General features: G+C 35.8%; 1 protein-coding gene across 2 annotated transcripts in view; it reads right to left on the bottom strand.

Annotated features, from left to right (window-relative positions):
- Positions 1 to 16,853, bottom strand: part of PRUNE2 (prune homolog 2) — a 98,172-nt gene extending 81,319 nt beyond the window's left edge. For both annotated transcript variants that reach the window (XM_026052018.1, XM_026052017.1), the window contains exons 1-4: positions 16,806 to 16,853; positions 15,058 to 15,221; positions 7,633 to 7,785; positions 5,680 to 5,774 (exon numbers count right to left, since the gene is read on the bottom strand). In XM_026052018.1, the coding sequence (XP_025907803.1) occupies positions 5,680 to 5,774; positions 7,633 to 7,785; positions 15,058 to 15,221; positions 16,806 to 16,816 (423 nt within the window). In that variant the 5' untranslated portion in view covers positions 16,817 to 16,853. The remainder of the gene's footprint in view (positions 1 to 5,679; positions 5,775 to 7,632; positions 7,786 to 15,057; positions 15,222 to 16,805) is intronic.
- Between the last annotated feature and the right edge of the window lie 793 nt (positions 16,854 to 17,646).

The raw sequence follows: 17,646 nt of genomic DNA on the forward strand, positions 1-17,646 counted from the left end.
AGGCAGAATTGGACTTATTGATAAATATAAGATGTTGGTCAGCTTTACAAAGGAACTTTTCTAAACTCCCAAAGAAACTCTGCTGAACAGGCACAAGTTTTGGAAAGGATATGGTCTTGATTTTAATACAACAAGGGATACTGGTAACCACTACAATCAATACCATCGTAAAGTGCCTCCTGATTTCACATGAGTCAGATAAGAAGCACTTCAGCATTACCAAAGGTTCTTCCTGCCTGCCTACCAGTTCCCTTTCATATCTGCAGCGCAGAATAAATAATGACAATAGGGAATTCTGCAGGTCTGCCTCTGCTCTCCCCACCTGGGACTGTATTCATTACAACTGCGCTGCCAAATCTCACCCGAGGCATCAGCAGAAAACAGCTACCAGCTTCCAGAACCCTGAACTATGACTTTTAAACGTAAGCATGATATTGGCATTAACGTATCTTTGACGGCACCACTCAGTCCTATAAGGTGATGACTTTACTCTCTTAATACTTTCAGAAAAGCAAAAGAAAGTACATTTAAGCTCTCTCTATGCTACACATTTACCTACAGGCAGATCTCACACACTGACACTTTAAGACCTTAATTAAGGTTGATTTATTTACAAATGATATGTTTTCAACTCTCAGAAATGATGTATTTAAAGCTTTATTTTTAAACACAATTAAAAAATAATATATAAATATATACATACTGCAAATGCAATACAGATAACAAATTCATTTAAGCCCATTTATGCACATTAGTGACACACCATGTGGCAGAAAGACTAGGACTACAAGAAGACCCCTTGGCGATTTATTTTATATTAAATCCCTAATGGCCTCTTCTCATCTTTGCAAAAATATGCAGAAAAGTCCAGACTATGCAGCCATTGAAATGAATGGTTATTTATTTGCTAAACGAGAACCCTATGTTTAATGTTCCTTAGACATAAGGTAGTCTGCAAAAGTCGCATTCCTACAGCTCCATACATCATTTATTTTACATACCCTAACTTCTCACAACAGGCATCAGAAAAATATCTCCAAACAACACTGCCATTGTAAGTTGCTGAGAATTTTGTTTCCAATTCCATTACTGGAAGATTAAATGCTACCATGTTTACTTGTTTTTTTTTTTCCCATTTGTTTTGCTTTTAGCATTAAAAACAAATTCATGGACCAATCTGATGCCATTTAAAATATGTTTGTATTTATCCTCAAAGAAATAAAGTTCCCAAATACAAAACTACAGTCTGATCAGTTCAGAAGTTCAATCCTTCAAATAAATATGTTGCAGTCTCATTTAACTGTGTGCAGTAGYACACCTAGCTCAACACGTCTGGTGTACTCCTGCTGAGGCAGTTACTTGCTTTATTAACGGAAGTATTAAAAAAAATACTCTTCATAACAATCAGACATGTTTGCCCAAAATAAGTATAGTTGTACACTCCATTGTTATCATTAATACAATTTTGAGACATTTTGCTGAAATAGCTTGAAAATAATAAATCTCTGAAATTAGACTACACTTATTAAGAAGAAGATCAGATGGGCTCCTAAATAGGTCTAAATTTTCTCAGGTAGACTTGTTCTAACAGCTCTTGTGAATTTCTCTAAGACACTCAGCAATAAAGAAGGATCTTGGTACATAACCCACAGCCTTCGCTAGGATAGTCCTGCTCTGTGGGCCATTAGGAACTAGGTGATTTTCCTGTGGCAGCTCCATGCAGCTTCCTGTGAGGCTCATACATTCCCTTTAAATCTCTTGATTGTCATGGGTTTAGAGGTGGCTCTGAGTTTACCATAATAAAAGATTACAAAAATTGTATAGTCTGCCTGTTTCAGCAAGGATTCAAAATTAACATTGCTCAAAGCCATAGTAGCCTTTCTCAAGACACACTTGGCTCTGGCAGGATCACCAGTACCAGAAGCAAACCATGCTTTCTTTGCAAAAACTAACAAYTAGCCTTATGAAAGACTGAGATATCATGGTTAGAAGCATGAGTAAGTATCTCAGCAGATCAGTCAGCTTTCAGGTATTCCCATAAGTCTGGAAAATACATATTCCCTCATCTTTAACAGTCAATAGCAGGCAATCACCATTAGCTCTGTTTTCAAATTGATACATGATCCTTTGGTTTTCTCTAGAGACATTTGATTTGCTAACTCCCTAATCTGGTGCAAGTTTTGAAGTTTTGTGAGCAATTAGAATAAATTTTGAAGAACCAAAATATTAAGTCCAACAAATATGTTCAGAATCACAGAATCAGAGAATGGTTGAAGGTCGGAAGGGACCTCTAGGGATTATCTAGTCCAACCTTCCTGCTCCAGCAGGGACACCCAGAGCAYGGGGCACRGGGCGGCATCCAGGCGGGTTGGGAAGATCTCCAGAGAAGGAGACTCCACAGCCTCCCTGGGCAGCACACAGATGAGTATGAGATGACCTTTACTGAGGCACTTGAAAGACATGAGTCAGCTGTCAACTCCTAAACCAACAGAGGATCCAAATCATTCTGATGATTAACATCAAGTGCACAAAGAAATAAAGTATGCAGATCAGTTATGTAACTACTATTTCATTCCTGTCTTTCTTCATGAAAACCTTTGGATAACAGGACCGTGTCTCTGTGTTCTAGGTCTCTGAATATTAAAATGAAATAGTATTTGGAGTAATTATGAGCATTAATGATGTGATACAACTTATTCATTATCACAATATTCTTTGTATAAACCAATTTGGAAAAATGTACTAATGAAAATATTAAGGTTTATAGCAACATATATGACTAAACAGATCTCAAGATTTCAACTAATATCCCTTCACAGCCCATTTATGAAATGAGGTATTTGTGTCCTCAGTGACAGAAGGGAAACTGAGACATCAATTTATCTAACATAAGAAATCTGCGGTAGAGAAGRGAAAACAACATAGCTCCAGGGCAATAATACTATCTCAGGAATGGATGATAAGTCAGAACCTACTTTTTAAAAAATTAATAAAACCTATTGTAAATTAGCTTTCAGAACAGCTGAGGTTCAAGTATGTGCTACCAAGGTGTGGCACTTCTTAAATAATCGATCTTAGAGCTCTTTGACTGTCTCTGTTACTGTGAGATGATCACTGAAATCAGAGCTTGAATTTGCTATACCATCTCACAAGGTATAATCATATAATCATCAACTTTGGTCATTGCAGTATCACCTACAGAATAAAAGAAAAAACACTACTGGACTTTTGAACCAAAGTAAATAACCAAGTCTACAGAAAACACTAATGAAAGAGGCTTTTACATGTCTGTTCATTTAAAAAACAACTTGACCATGTGAGACTTGTGAATAAGCAAACACGCCAGAGATCCAGCTTCTGCAACAAAGCTAAGCTTGTGCTTCACATTCCCTTAAAGCTTAAGTATTGGCTCCAGAGTACTTTGTAGCTGGATAGCAAATGATAATCATTATTATTGGAGAAATTTCTGAAGTCTATTAATGTTGCTGTATATTCTGAGTTTATAATAGAAACGTAAACTGATCAGAGACTCAGGTCCAGTTTTGTTTATAATTCCCTTACATGTAGTATTCTTCAAATACCGGGCAAAGTGCAAAGTACCTTGTACAGAACATTTTTACAGGCCACTTGCTTCACCGTGGCACACACCACACCATCCCTGACTGCTAGAAAGAACAAGGCAAAATTTGCTCGGTGTTGGTCAAGCCTTATAAATCACAGTGCTCAGAAAATGCCAGGACAAAGTGCAGCAGCACAGCAAATGCAAAACTAATCTCCAACCCAACAGTGAAACCAAGAGACCTTTTAGTCCAAAGTGTGACTTTGTAAACACTGTAACCAGAAACACCTTCCTATTTATCTTCAAAAAACAGCTTTTCCTAATAGCAACAATCCATAGTACAACAGTGAGCAAGCTTTTGAGATATCCCARTTCTTCATACCCCACTAAATCCCCCCAAAATGCTAGCAATAACATTCCTTTGAAAAATCAATTAACTTCTGTAAAACTCTGGTCATTGTTTATTCTCTTTAAAGGCAGTGCATCCTCCTTTTTCTTCCTCCATAGCCTCTACATATGCCCTAACAAAACCAACTGTGAAAGTTACAGCCTGACCATCAAATCTTGACACCTTTTGATCTATCAGCATCAAACTCTATACAGTTACCAAAAAGAATATGAAAATTTAACAGCTTTTAGGAACACAAAAGCTACTAACTAGAGTCAAATACATTTTGTAAGCAAAAAGAAATGCAAGTTCTGGACTGCGATTCATTTTGTATAATTGTAAAGTAGTAAAGGTGAATTCAAATAGGTTTAGAATTACTGGGAGCTTAGATCTGTGAAGCAAACGGTTCGCACTCTGCATAGCGTATTAAACAAGATTGAGAGTAAAATAAATAAAAAGGAGATACAGCTAGCCTATAGTCACCAGGCCAGTGTGCCTATAATTCACTGAAACTGACAGAATAAAAAACAAAAGTTCCAACTCTATTAGGATTTTTTTCATCGTATTTCCTACCCATGAGATTTATCATACAACATGAGATTTATTTCCCCTATCCACTTTTCTCCCAACTTTTGCATGATTTTCAGGATCTAAATCAGGGTTCATGAAGGAGTTTAGTGGCTGGTGAAGATAGCTCAGCACTAAGAAACTAATTGGATTCTACTTCATTTCTTGACATTTTGCTACCCAGCTTGTGTATATGCAAATTGAAGACAAAAAAGCAGCAATCTGGATAATTATCAGCTCAATTGTACTCCTTCAGCCTCAAAAGCACTTTATATTTTTTGGAAAATGCATCACAAAAAACATTTCATAAGAACTCTCATGGGAAATAAGCAGTGATTAATATCATTAGGTTGAAAAAAAGTTTTAAAGTTACATGCAAAAGCACAAGAAGATGACTTATTTTGCATGTCAGCTACTCAGGAATGGATGACTTCTGTACACATTAAAAAAACTGCTAATAATATTGTACTTAAAAGTGCATCTCTTTTACTCATATTYGCTTCAGTGTGCTTCCTTTCATGACAACTTCTGTATGAACACACAAACTACCCTGAGAAGAAGTAATATTGCCATTTCATATTTATTCAATAAACTAAAATATTTACACATAACAGTCACTATAGCTATAATAAACAGCTATATAGTATATAGCTACTGAAATTCATAATACAAATTGTCTAAAAATAATGATACAAAACAAAAACTCCACAGGACTTTTCCCTAAACAGTTACAAAATGCTTGAGACCAATCAACAAAAAAATTCCAAGCAGCCTCCCTCCATTAGGCCAAATTTAGAGTTTTGAAGTAAACAACAGATTTGTAGATTTAGAAATTGCAAGTCTGGATGCAASTGAAAACTAGGACAAAGTACAACCCCTAACAATCTATTGAAGAAATGGTAAGATATCTCACATCTTCAATTCACCTAAGGGTGCAATTTGCCAGTGACATTGTTTTAACATAACACGGTACAGACTTACCAGAAGGAATACTGCTATGCATACTAATGAAAGTTAGACATCAAATAGCTATTGCATTCCTCTAAATTAAATATATCAGTGAAAACTCTGCTCATATACAGTATTGATAAAATAAGTGGCTCAAAATCTTTAAGAACTGTTTCTTTTTGAAATAGCTGTTTAGGTTGTTTAGGTTACTTCTTACCTCCAGTGTCATGTACACACTGCTAATTGCTACTTTGATTTCTCCATCTGAAAGTTCCTTGAGATCCTTCAGCATAACCTCCTCAATATTTATGCCTGTTTGAGAAAATAAAAAATCTCATTACACCCAAGGATCTACAGCTAACCAGACACAACAATATGAACTAAGAGCACAGCCTGAATCTTATATATGATGTATATATAATGTATAATGTAAAATGTGTGTCTTCTGTTTTTTTGGACATTCTATCAGAAAACTAAACCCCGCATTGATATATCAATGCATAATGTTTCCAATGGTTTTGAGCAAGGAAATGATTTAAAAATAAAGAGTAAAGGATGAAGAACTAAGTCTCCTGCAATGAAATTGTGTGAGCACTCACATTTTTGAAGTCCACTAAATTTTATTTTTTGATAAATTTATACATAGTCCATCCTTATGTCACCTACAAGAAATACCTCTGGAAGGAGAAAGACACTGAAAAGCACAAGTGTTAAATAACTATATTTACAAAATATGCCGAGGCAGAATACTAAAGATACTTTGAAAAGACAGAGTCATTCAACTTTTCTCATATTCCATGTTGCTACCAACATCAACAGGTTCTTTCTATGTAAATCAAACAGTGAATAAACCAACTAGCTGCATATGCACCATAGAATTAGAAGTAGATATTATCATCAGCAGACTGTAAAATTAGAATTCCTTCCTCATGTAACCAGATGTGTTAAATTCTTTTAAGAGGTGATGTCTGTCCAAAATCCTCTTAAAATAAATATATAGATATATTTTGGAACATGTTCATATGACACTGTCAAAAATACAGACAAAACAGCCAAATATTTGTATAAACAAAGCTCTGTGACAGAGCTTTCAATGAAAGAGGTTTCAATGTTGACAGGCACCTAGAATTTCTGCAGAATCATAAAGCTTACCAGCACATTTAAGAATATGTTCATGTAAGTGATTTTTACGAGGAACACAAATACATGCTTAGGCCAAACAAATAAATTTGTTTGCAAAGCAAGTAAATGCTTTCCTGTTCCTGTATAAAGTCCAGCTACTGCATTCAATCTAATGACAAGATAAACTGGCTGTTGTTCATGTATTCATTATATTTATGAGTCTGACCTTTCAAAAATACTTTTATGTAGTCAGCAGAATTTCTTTAGGGTACAGTCTACCAAGCCTCAGATAACCAATGAATTTATGAATTCAGGCCAGTAAATCACTATTTCTGTGTGAAACTCAGAACTTTTTATGCCTCAGTGATGACTCAGTGATGTCATTTAAAAAAGACAGTATCAAAGCATGAAAAAGTTACTGTAACATCTCCCTTCAGACTTTCAGAGCATTCCTTCCCAAACCTGTTATCAGTTTGGGGTTCAAACACTCCCAGCTCTGATCATCAAATAAGTAGCAAATGTCTTCAGTTCTTTCTAGCAGAAGGAAATGAAAGAGAAGTACAGTTACCCCACTGCTTCCTTAACCCTAGTCTAAAGTCAAATTTACTCATCTACACAAAGCCTTAATAGATGAAAAAAATCAATATATTTGGGAAGATTTGAAACATAAAATCCACTCCATACCATGTAGGTAATTAAAACACAATCCTGCCCATAGGCTGATACAGTGGTTATGTCCAGTACTGGCTCCCACTTCATCATGGCAAATATTTAAAATATTCTTGTAAAAACAAGTATGTGAAGTCAATTAACATTTACTTTATCTGTAAAAGCAATATAAGAGTATTTTAGAAGTTCATCAACTTGATTGCAAGGTTTGAGATGTCAATGCTTTAATTTAAAATTAATCACCTTTACATGTAACTGTCAGTGATGAAAGCTCTCATGTTCCACCTACTGTGACCACACACAACACATCAACCTTTTCAGATGCAGGTGCATAATTGAATTCATAAAATACGTGAAAAATGGAAATAAATTGCATTACTTTGAGGGTTAAACCGATTCTCCTGGAGAACTGAGATAATTTCCTGCCGTGGGGGCAGCTCTGGAAACTTTTCCTCAAGAATTGACAGCACTTTCTCCTGCTGCGCTGCAATTCTCTCAGGTTCCAAAGACATGCACTTGAAGAGAATGCTTCCTGAAATATTGAAGGACAAAAATCAGTATCTCCTGTAAACAGCAAAGGAATACTAGAAAAATAAGAGTATTTGCTTCATCTCTATGCAAGTCAAGCTTCCTTCTTGAAGCTTAATTCCACTGGTGAGCTCCTAGAACAACACAGTAAGTGCTGTTCCCRTTAGGATGAAGACAGTTTCTAAAACCTGACGGGCATGGCTTGCCAGGGCCTCCGTTGCCTCTATCTGGTTGCTCCCACRCCAGTGGCAGGCTGCAGCACATGGCTCAGCTCCAACCTAGCTCTGACGTGCAGCCGTTCGCTAGCAGCAGGTCTCAAGGGGCCTGAGCAAGGCTGTTGCTCTAAGCATTATACCAAGACTTGTTAAATTACATTAGCTCCAAAGAGAAGACAGCTTGAAAGCTGGGAAATGGTGAATCAGTACTGTTAAGATTCCTTCTACAGACATAGTAATGAACTGCTAATATGCACAAGCAATACACTGGTTAGACATTAATATACCAAATAATTAGATTTTAAATAACTCCCAAACCCAAAGAAATAATACAGATCTCATTTCAATTATGCTTTTCAGAAAATGATGGGTTCTGGTACATAGTTTTACTTCATAAATGCATCCAATGAACATTTCTAATGGCAATTATCCCCAATATTCTTTTTAATCTCCTTGAATAAAACTTACAAAGACATTTTGAATAACTTTAGAAATATGAAGTTACATGAGTCATTGGTCATTTCAGTGCAAGGGACTCTACTTGTATCCATGCCAAAGGATAAAGGAAAAAAAAACACAGTATATTCAGCCAAACAAAATGACACATTAAATTTTAAAAGTTAAGAGAAACATAGTCCATTAAATTACTGCAGTATAATTGCTATGTTCTTACAAGCCAGAAGTAAGCTTGACGTACATCAGACAATTATTACGGTATGTATTCCATCCTGGATGTTAGGATTCTTTGGGGTTTGAGGACTCAAGGTCACCCTTTTAACTTTTAGAAGACTGGAATTTATTAATATGTGCAAAGATAATCTTCCCAACCAATTACTAACAGTGAATTAAAGATAATAAATTTACCCTTCAGCATTAAAGTACACAGGGATTTCAAACAACCATGTCACCCTATGGCACTATTCAACAATCATAAGGAAATCAGTAAAACAGTAGTCTAAGATAGTTATTATGAGTCAAAAAGTTATTACAGTCAAGAGAGGAACAGAAAAACTTGTACATGGTCACCCTCTCTTGCTAGATTAGACTGGAATTGCCCTCACATGTCCTAAAATGACGTGCTGATCCCTTGGCCACTGGGGTACACAGATAAGTCTAAACAAAATAACGTGTCATCAAAATGCACAACAATTATTCAACATGCTATACAATACTTGTATAAATTCACCATAACATGTTAACACAGGGAGAGGGCAATGAAACATACACAGGACAAATACTACTGCAGATACTTGCTGAAATCACATTTTTTCTGGTAACTAGGTAAGAACTGGGGCATTGAAAACAAAAATCAATGGACTGACACGTGTTAAATCAAAAATAAAAGTCAAAAACTATACCTACAAAATACTTGCTTGTAAATTAACCTTATTAAGAAAAATGCTTAATGAGCCAAAAGATGTTCTCCATCAGATGTTAAATTTTGAAAATTCAGACATAAGAATTTCACTCTGGGTTCATATTATAGATTTGGTAACTTTCAATATTCTGTTAATTCTCAGTTGTCTCTTATTTGATTTATGTCATTCATGATCATTTTAGGACCATTATTATATTCAGCTTCTGATTCATTTTAATTCTGTATACTACATATCAGTTCAGCCTCATTACAGGACTGATTACAGATTGAACAATAACTACACTACTCAATCAATTCTGGATTTCTGCTAAGTTGTAAGAAGAATGTAGGAATTATATCCTTCCTAAAATGTGATAAATGCTCAACTGTCAAATGGCAACAGTTTGGGGGGCTTAGAATTTGAGTAAAACATTCTTTTCTGTGGTACTCACTGAACTTATTTCCAAGCTATTGCAATAATATCAAACTGATTATTAGCCCTTTTTTCTATTTCAGTTATTTCAAGCAGGGGATGATCACATCTAGAAAAGACACAACTGTGTAGTTCAAGGTTGGAGCAGCCCAGGGTAATCCAGATCTTCTGGGGCCAAGCAAAAAGGTACAGGGAGGCATGACAGAGAGGGGGAAACAAGGAAGAAGACAGAAAGGCTTCATGTTTCTCCGTGTGCAGCAAACAGGAGAACTGGCAGCAGAAAACAGTGATCACAACAAGGCAGGGTCTAACAGCCAGGTCAGGATCCGGCTGTGATTCTGACAGCTGCCTCAACCRCCCCAGTCATGCAGCACTGAGAAATTCTCTTTAAGAAATGCCTATTTTCTGAAACAGCACATGATATAATAAGCATATTAGCACATTAGCTGTATATATATTATTATCTATATTAGCATAGATTTCTTTCATACCATAACAGTTCTACAGTATACTGTTCCTGTAGCATTGCTTCTGCTAATAAAATCTACTAGTTTAAATCTCCTAAAAACATGGATTGATGAGAGGGGTCTTGTGCAGTATTTACTTATTTCCCCAGTCAAAAGCAAGGAAAAGATTGTTTGGAAYATATATACCATGGCAGCTCTCCATGCATTTGTCCCAGTAACAGTTTGGATCTGATTCTTATYATCATGTGTATGACAAAATCTGGATTTCTTCAAAGGCAAGGCCAATCCTGAATTCCACCTTACCTTTGGTGGGACACACATGTTACTGCATAATTACAAAATTAGAGAGAAGTTACAGAACTGCATCAGTTTTCAAACAAGCTGCATAGTCCAGCATCTAACAGGAAGYCCTGGCCTTTGTTTTTCAACTCCTCAAGGTTGACCTGTTTGCATATTTTAATCAGCTATGACATTTTCCAGTGAGATAGCAAACTTACTGAGGAATTTACCACTTACTGCAAGAAACAAACTTAGTCTTTCTTGAAACAATGTCTCAGCATAGTCTAACATCTCAAAAAAAAAWAAGCTATTTTTTGACCTGTCACAGCAACACTGCAGTCCTTACAATTGTCAGCTTTCCCGCTTAGGTGAAAGGAAGAGGAGAGTTTTCTCAAATTAGCATGGTGTCAGCAATTCCTAAACCCAACATTTATTCCTCCTTTGTTCTTTAACACTATGCTCATCAGCAGGAAAGAAAGATCTTTTCCGTGTAACACTGAAACACTGGACTCCTCAGCATCCCTGCAAGGGCTAAGATCCCAGATAGTTTAAAAAACGAGTTTACTCAAGGTATTTTTTCTTGACCAAAGGTCCGTAGTCCATTCGGTCACGTGCTCTATTGTAAGTACCCGATGTAAAAAGATACGTGGGCTCAGAAATCTCCTGCTGATGCTGGTGCAACTCTCTGCGGATTTCTGAAAGCATTGCAGAAGCTGTTCTGTCCACTTGCAAGCACAGAAAGACAAAAATGAAATAAATAGGTAATACAAGATTCAATATTATTTCTTGTGTATATCACACTACATTACCACTATCTTTTCCCATGAAAAGGTCAGTAGAAAATAGGCTAGGCCTCTTAAAAAACAATATGCATTTTATTCTTTTCGCAAAGCAGTCTGGAAGTGAAGCACTAGTTTTGCCAAAAGCAATTGCTGTGCATTAATATTAAACATGATCTAATGAAGGCAGAAGTCGTTTTGGGAAAACATTAAGAACAGCACAAGCATCTCCTGAATGATAAGTCTGTCGTTGAAAGGAACAGTACAATGAAAATACAGATGTCTCCCTTGTCAAAATTTTGTTCCATGACATGGAAATAAAATAAAAGGATAGCGAGAGGGGAAAACCATCAGTCCCTCACGGAAAGGCASTCCTCTCCCAAAACAAAACAGAACAAATAAAACACCCAAGCAAGCATCCTTCATAGTAACTGACAGAAAAGTCACAAAGCTGGAATAAAATGTAATAAAATGCAATCTTTCAAGTAGGGAAAAAAAAAGTTGCCTCCAAGATAACTGTTTCCATACATAATAAGAAAAATAACAACCCAAATAATTACAGTGTTTGGTGGCATTTAAAACGTTCCCTTCTTTCTTGCAAATATATTGGGGATGCATTTCATGACCAATTAGGGAACGTGTGAATCATTTCAGGCAGGAAAAAAAAAAAAAGGAAAAGAAGGAAAAAAAAAAAAAAAGAAAGAAAGAAAAACTGGCAACCTTCCCAAAGTCCTTAAAAGGGCATTTCTTAACATTAGCCTGAGTGGCTAGAATAACAAACAAATCTTCTCTACTGAAAGTCAGACTGCACCAACAGGGCACAAAAAGGCCACAACAATGCAGTGAATAACCAGCGAAAGCAGATCCACATACAAATATTGTGTTGTCTTGCTGTAAATCTGTATTTACATGTTGCAGTCTGCACCTTGTGGCATCCTTCAAGGCTCTATACAAATAAACATAAGGAGGCATTTTTGCAAGTGCGCTGACCCAAGATACCTGACAGTGAGTGCTTGGAATCATATCCTTGCCAGCTGGCTGCAACAAAAAATGTAATGATTCAGCAGTTTAATGGATCTTGAGTTTGGCAACAGTCCCCTTGTAAACATCTCTGGGGAAATAAAATAATACAGGCCCAAGTCTCTGGCAGGTTTTATAATTGTTTGCTCCTGGCTCAAAGCCAGGGACAGGACAAGCTCTAACTTTAGGCAAATATGACTGAACAACGCTTTGACGCTCAGACCAGGCTCTMTTCAAAGCCCAAGGGTAGAATTAACTTATAGTACAGCTGAAGAAGAGACAAAGATACCAGGAAAGCATTCAGCTGAAAAAGAAAGTCCTTAAATATTAAACTCCCTAAATCAATAATGCTCAGCTTTGCATGAATGCCTCTTTTCTTCTTCTTTTTCTTTTTTTCTTTTTTTCTTTTAGACTACAGCAGAGTGGGTTAAGTTTGGCCAAAGCATCTGGTTGTAACATTTCTAAATATCTGAGTTTATTATCAGAATTAATGAAATCATTAATAGAATGTGAGGAAAAGAAAGCTGCAAAAGAGAAAACAAATGAAACTGCCATGGCCACTATCTGATACTTATTAAGATAGGAGCTATTTTATTGTCTAGGAAGTCTTAGAGCAAAATATTCCCTGGAAGACCAGATTAAAATAAAAAGCAAACCATTTCCAACTCAGAGACTCGGGCTCAGGGGCTAAAATCCTTCAGCTGTTTCAAGGAAATAAAACCCAAATTCCAAATATCATGCTGCTGATAAGAACAAAGCAGCCACACCTCCTTCCAGACCACAGGCATATCTCCCTTTATTTTCTATGCTCTTTGTAGAGACAGATTTCAAAGTAGTAATTTACAGACAAGGATTTGGCAAAAGATCTGCATATTCCAGACCACAACGCACACCATAATCTGCATTAAAAACTCAAAAGATGGATTTGAGCTGGCTGCATTTGATCTTTTAGTTTCAGATTGATGTATTTAGACTGATGTATTCTATATATTTATAAAATATATAAATATATATATGTGTGTGCATGTGTATGTATATATATGTATGTATTTAAATTATCAAAAGAAGTAAGGGGATTCACTGACTTCTCTGAATTTGCAATAGCAGGTTCCTATGTGTAGAAGAATTTTTTTTTTATTATAAGAACTATGACAGAACTTGATATTCTACTTAACCTTATATCAGTTGTGTTCTTGAGAGAAGTAGCAAAAAAATCAGGTGACAAACACAGCTATTGTTAGTTTTGTAGACCACTTCTCACCAAGCAAAAGCAGAAAGGCAGGTAACCATAAATTCAATAATTTATGCAGGCATCTGTTACCAAATGAAAGAATTTATATTAACTTACTAATTTAAACAAACCAAAAAAAATCTCCTTTGTCAGTGTAAACTTTAATGCAAACACTTGCAACATTTTTCTAACAGAAGTACTGCATTTAACTTGGATACAAACTAAAGAGCCCAGACATACTCTCACTAACTACTGAGTAGTGTTATATCATGTATATTATTATTAAAACCACTGCCTCCTTACATTTTCTGTCACCAAACTATCTCCATCCAAAGAGAATCTTAAACGTCTTCCTAGGTTCTGCCATAAAAATCAATTGTTTTGKTTGATCATTTGCCTAGATTCTTAGAGGGCTACTCAACAGAAATCTGGAGATTACAAAAATACTCTATGGCAGGTTTACTAGGGCTTATTAGCACGGGAATGTTCTAAAACAGTGGGCTGGATCCTGTGTTGCTGTTAACACTTCTTCCACGGAAATACAGAAAAGGCTTTGAAAACATCACTTTCTGTACTTTTTTAAAACATATGCATTACTTCAGCTATCAGAGGGTCAGGACAATGACAAGCCAGGAATCCAGTAGCTTCTTAAACATAAATGTCAGCAAGACTTTATCATCCTTATTAAGTATATGCAAATGAATGTATTGAAAAGAAATTTAATAGTTACAGCAATTTAAAGCTATTGCCTTTAAAACTCAGTAAAAAATAGTAAAATTCTGTAAATAGCTCAAAAGCAGCAAAAAATAGTAAAATTCAGTAAATAGCTCAAAAGCAGCAATTTTTCACAATTTCAGTTTTATTTTTCATTAAAGAGTTCTTCTGAAGCACAGAAACTCAAGAAATTATACAAATGATAAACTACAAAGACAGAAATGAGCACAGTTCTGACTGTAGAAGTCTCACAGACTTGCAGTGTACTGGGCAAACAATACAAAAGGAAAGGAATATGTTGATTAAGATTTGATGGTAGCATTATTGAATATGCCAAGTTTCGTATCACAGCATTAAAATGTGATTCTGTACAAATCACCACCCTGAAGAGAAGCTTTAGCATGCAAGCATTAGACTCCCATCCACATTGTTGTCCACAGGCAGGCAGAGCCGAACTGTCAATACTGCACAGCCCCTGGAATCGAAGTTGGAAGTGCACAGCTATTCCAGATACCCAGCTGGTATGTCGACAGCTCCATTTAATATTCTTGTCTAGTGATACAGCAAAGACCTCTCATGCCTATTTTTAAATGCACATTTTTAATATTCAATATAATGTTACTCTTTAACAAACTCTTTACTCCCTGCTTCTTTTATGAAGCTTCCCATGGTCTTTAAAGGGATTGTTAACCAAAGAATGGATCACACTCTTTCTGCATGAGCAGATTCAGAAACACTCCATTAAACCTTTCAGTATTTAATATAAAGAGTAATCTCTCACCTCTGAGGAGATAAGCCAGTTGCTGAGTGATTAACTCTGGCGCCTCTTGAAGAATCTCTTTTACTACTAGAGAGGAAGAAGATGCTTGTAACTCCAGGCTGCCATCACATTGCTCATCCGGATTGATGACTTTGACAACAGCTGATTCCAAACTTTTATCCTCACTATCAAGTAAATTTAAAAAATCATATATATTTTTTCTTCACAACAGCTTGATCTTTAAATATCCCCATGCACTCACATTAATTACTCRGGTAGTACTAGATTTTAACAGCCAAACACTCTGAAAAAATGTCAGACTGTAATACTAATGTTATTTTTATTCAAACTCTGTTATGGGGGCAAAAAAAAAAAAAGTCATTAACTCCTTGTTAGCTATATAGCACAATTTTGGAATGAAAGAATTAGTTTATTTATTGTTTGCCATATCACTAAACTTAGATGTTTCCCTTTTGACTATACCAARTAGTCTTAAAAATTATAATTACCAAAGGCTATTTATATGTGTACTGAAAATATCACTCTTCACATAGAGGAGATTCAATATTTTTATCATTTAATACTGTGGCAGCCTACGAAGTATCTTTATTTTGCTCAGTCTCTAACTCTGATTATAATACAAAGCTAAATTAGGTCTAACACCACAAAATGAGCATCATAATTCTATAGAAGTAAGAAACAAAGAAAATAATAAATATAGAGCAAATCTAACTTATTTTTATTTTGCAGAAGTGAATCATGTACTGAGCTGACTGTAGTTGTTAAAGGATCAATGGCTATCAATTCATTACATATATCTCATTTTAGATTTTACTAATTTGTCTTCAAGTCTGCAAACACCTCAGGATAGAACAGTGCATTTTGGGAGAGGCAGGAGGCATCTAGCAGGACAGCTATGCTATAGCACAGATACAATCTTATTTACCCTAAGAAAGGAATATTATCGTATTTATCAAGAAGTAAGTTGTAAAGAGAGTTGGAAGCAGAGAGCGTTCTCAATTTTAGACAAACAGGCAGAACTTTACAAGAAGCCTTCTCTGGAAGATTCACCCTCGCTTTTAAAGATTCCCTCCTAAGGACAAGAAGATGAAATACAATCTCTCACAGAGAGCTTTTGACACTGAGGATGTTTCAAGAAAACTGCTGCGGTTTTAMGGGCTGTAATAGCCTAGCAACCAAACAGAAAGTCCTGACGAAGGGAAAGCAGAATCCTCTGTGCTGCTAGATGTGTTTATAACACATTCTGTTTAATGATTAGGTTTTCTTTAAGGGCAGCATTTTCTGTATAGTATGTCTCAATTAAACTTTTATCTACCCTTAGATCTTAATAGCAAATATGTTTCGGCCACCTCAAGATCAATATTCCTTACTGAAAGTAAAGAAAGAGGCTGAAAAATACCTGTTCTCTTATTTACTAACCAGAAACAACTATTTAAACTAAATTAAAATATCTTACTTATGGCTTTGGGAAGAAGTCAATAAAAAAAGGACCATCAAAAGTGATGGAAAGATGCCTAAACTTAGTTTGGCATATGCACTAAGCATAATGAGACATATATATTATTGACTACATCTCTCTATATAAACAAATGTATGTTACAAATATATCAAGTTTCTTTATCTCATTGATTTCAATCAAAAGCAGTAAGGACTACCTAAATATCACTGAATTCTTATTCAGGAAAAGTTTGAAACATATTTTTTAAAGTAAGCCAGGCCCAAGTAAGCTTGTATATACAATGTAATACCTTGTCAGCATGCTGCTGTTTACAAGTGTTAAAGATAATTTCCCTTCATCATGCAGCTGCTGCAAATTGATTTCATCTCGGAAGATATAGAGTGACTCAGGGATATTCAATTCCTCCAATATAAATCTTGTTTCTGTGAAATAGCTGAAGTCTCTTCTTGGTATGTTCAACACAGGTAAGCAAAGAACATCCGGAGGGCTGACCTGTAATGTAGGTATATACTGGTCAGAGTTGCACAAAATAAGACCTGTTTTTGATTAGGAAGATATTTTAGCATGCTGAGCCATTAAAAATAGTTTGAATTTTCCCTCTTTTACTTCTGTCTTCACAAACAGCAGAAACAACCATTTTTCACTTTTGTTGTTCTTCTGTCTCTATGAATATCCAGCAGAGTTGCTGGAAAACTAGGAGGCAAAATGCATATATACAGCCTTAAAAAAACTCACTTCTGTTTTTCTGGATAAGATTGTTATCTCTAAAATTCTGTATACACAAATCAGCAATGTCTAAGTTCACTGGACTCCAATACTTAAAACCTTGACACCCCTAATCAAAACACGTCTTTCAAAATTGACTGGTCCTGTATTTCTGGCAGAAGATGAAGAGTCAGGTCTATCAAAACATACATGTGCACAGACCACTTAACTTCTGCAAAGTAACCTCCTGATCAAAGTCAGCATCACGGACTTCAGCTGAGCCAGGAGGCAATATTCTTGATCCCAATACACTTTTTATAAAATGCAAAGACCTTCACATTTCTTTGGCTGTGATCGTTAAGACAGCAAATTCGTCAGATCACTGTCTGCCTTTCATGATATTCACACTCAGTGCTTAGCATACC

This window comes from Nothoprocta perdicaria, unplaced genomic scaffold (assembly GCF_003342845.1).
Source record: "Nothoprocta perdicaria isolate Ctin4 unplaced genomic scaffold, notPer1 scaffold_82, whole genome shotgun sequence".
In the NCBI taxonomy this organism is placed as follows: Eukaryota; Metazoa; Chordata; class Aves; order Tinamiformes; family Tinamidae; genus Nothoprocta; species Nothoprocta perdicaria.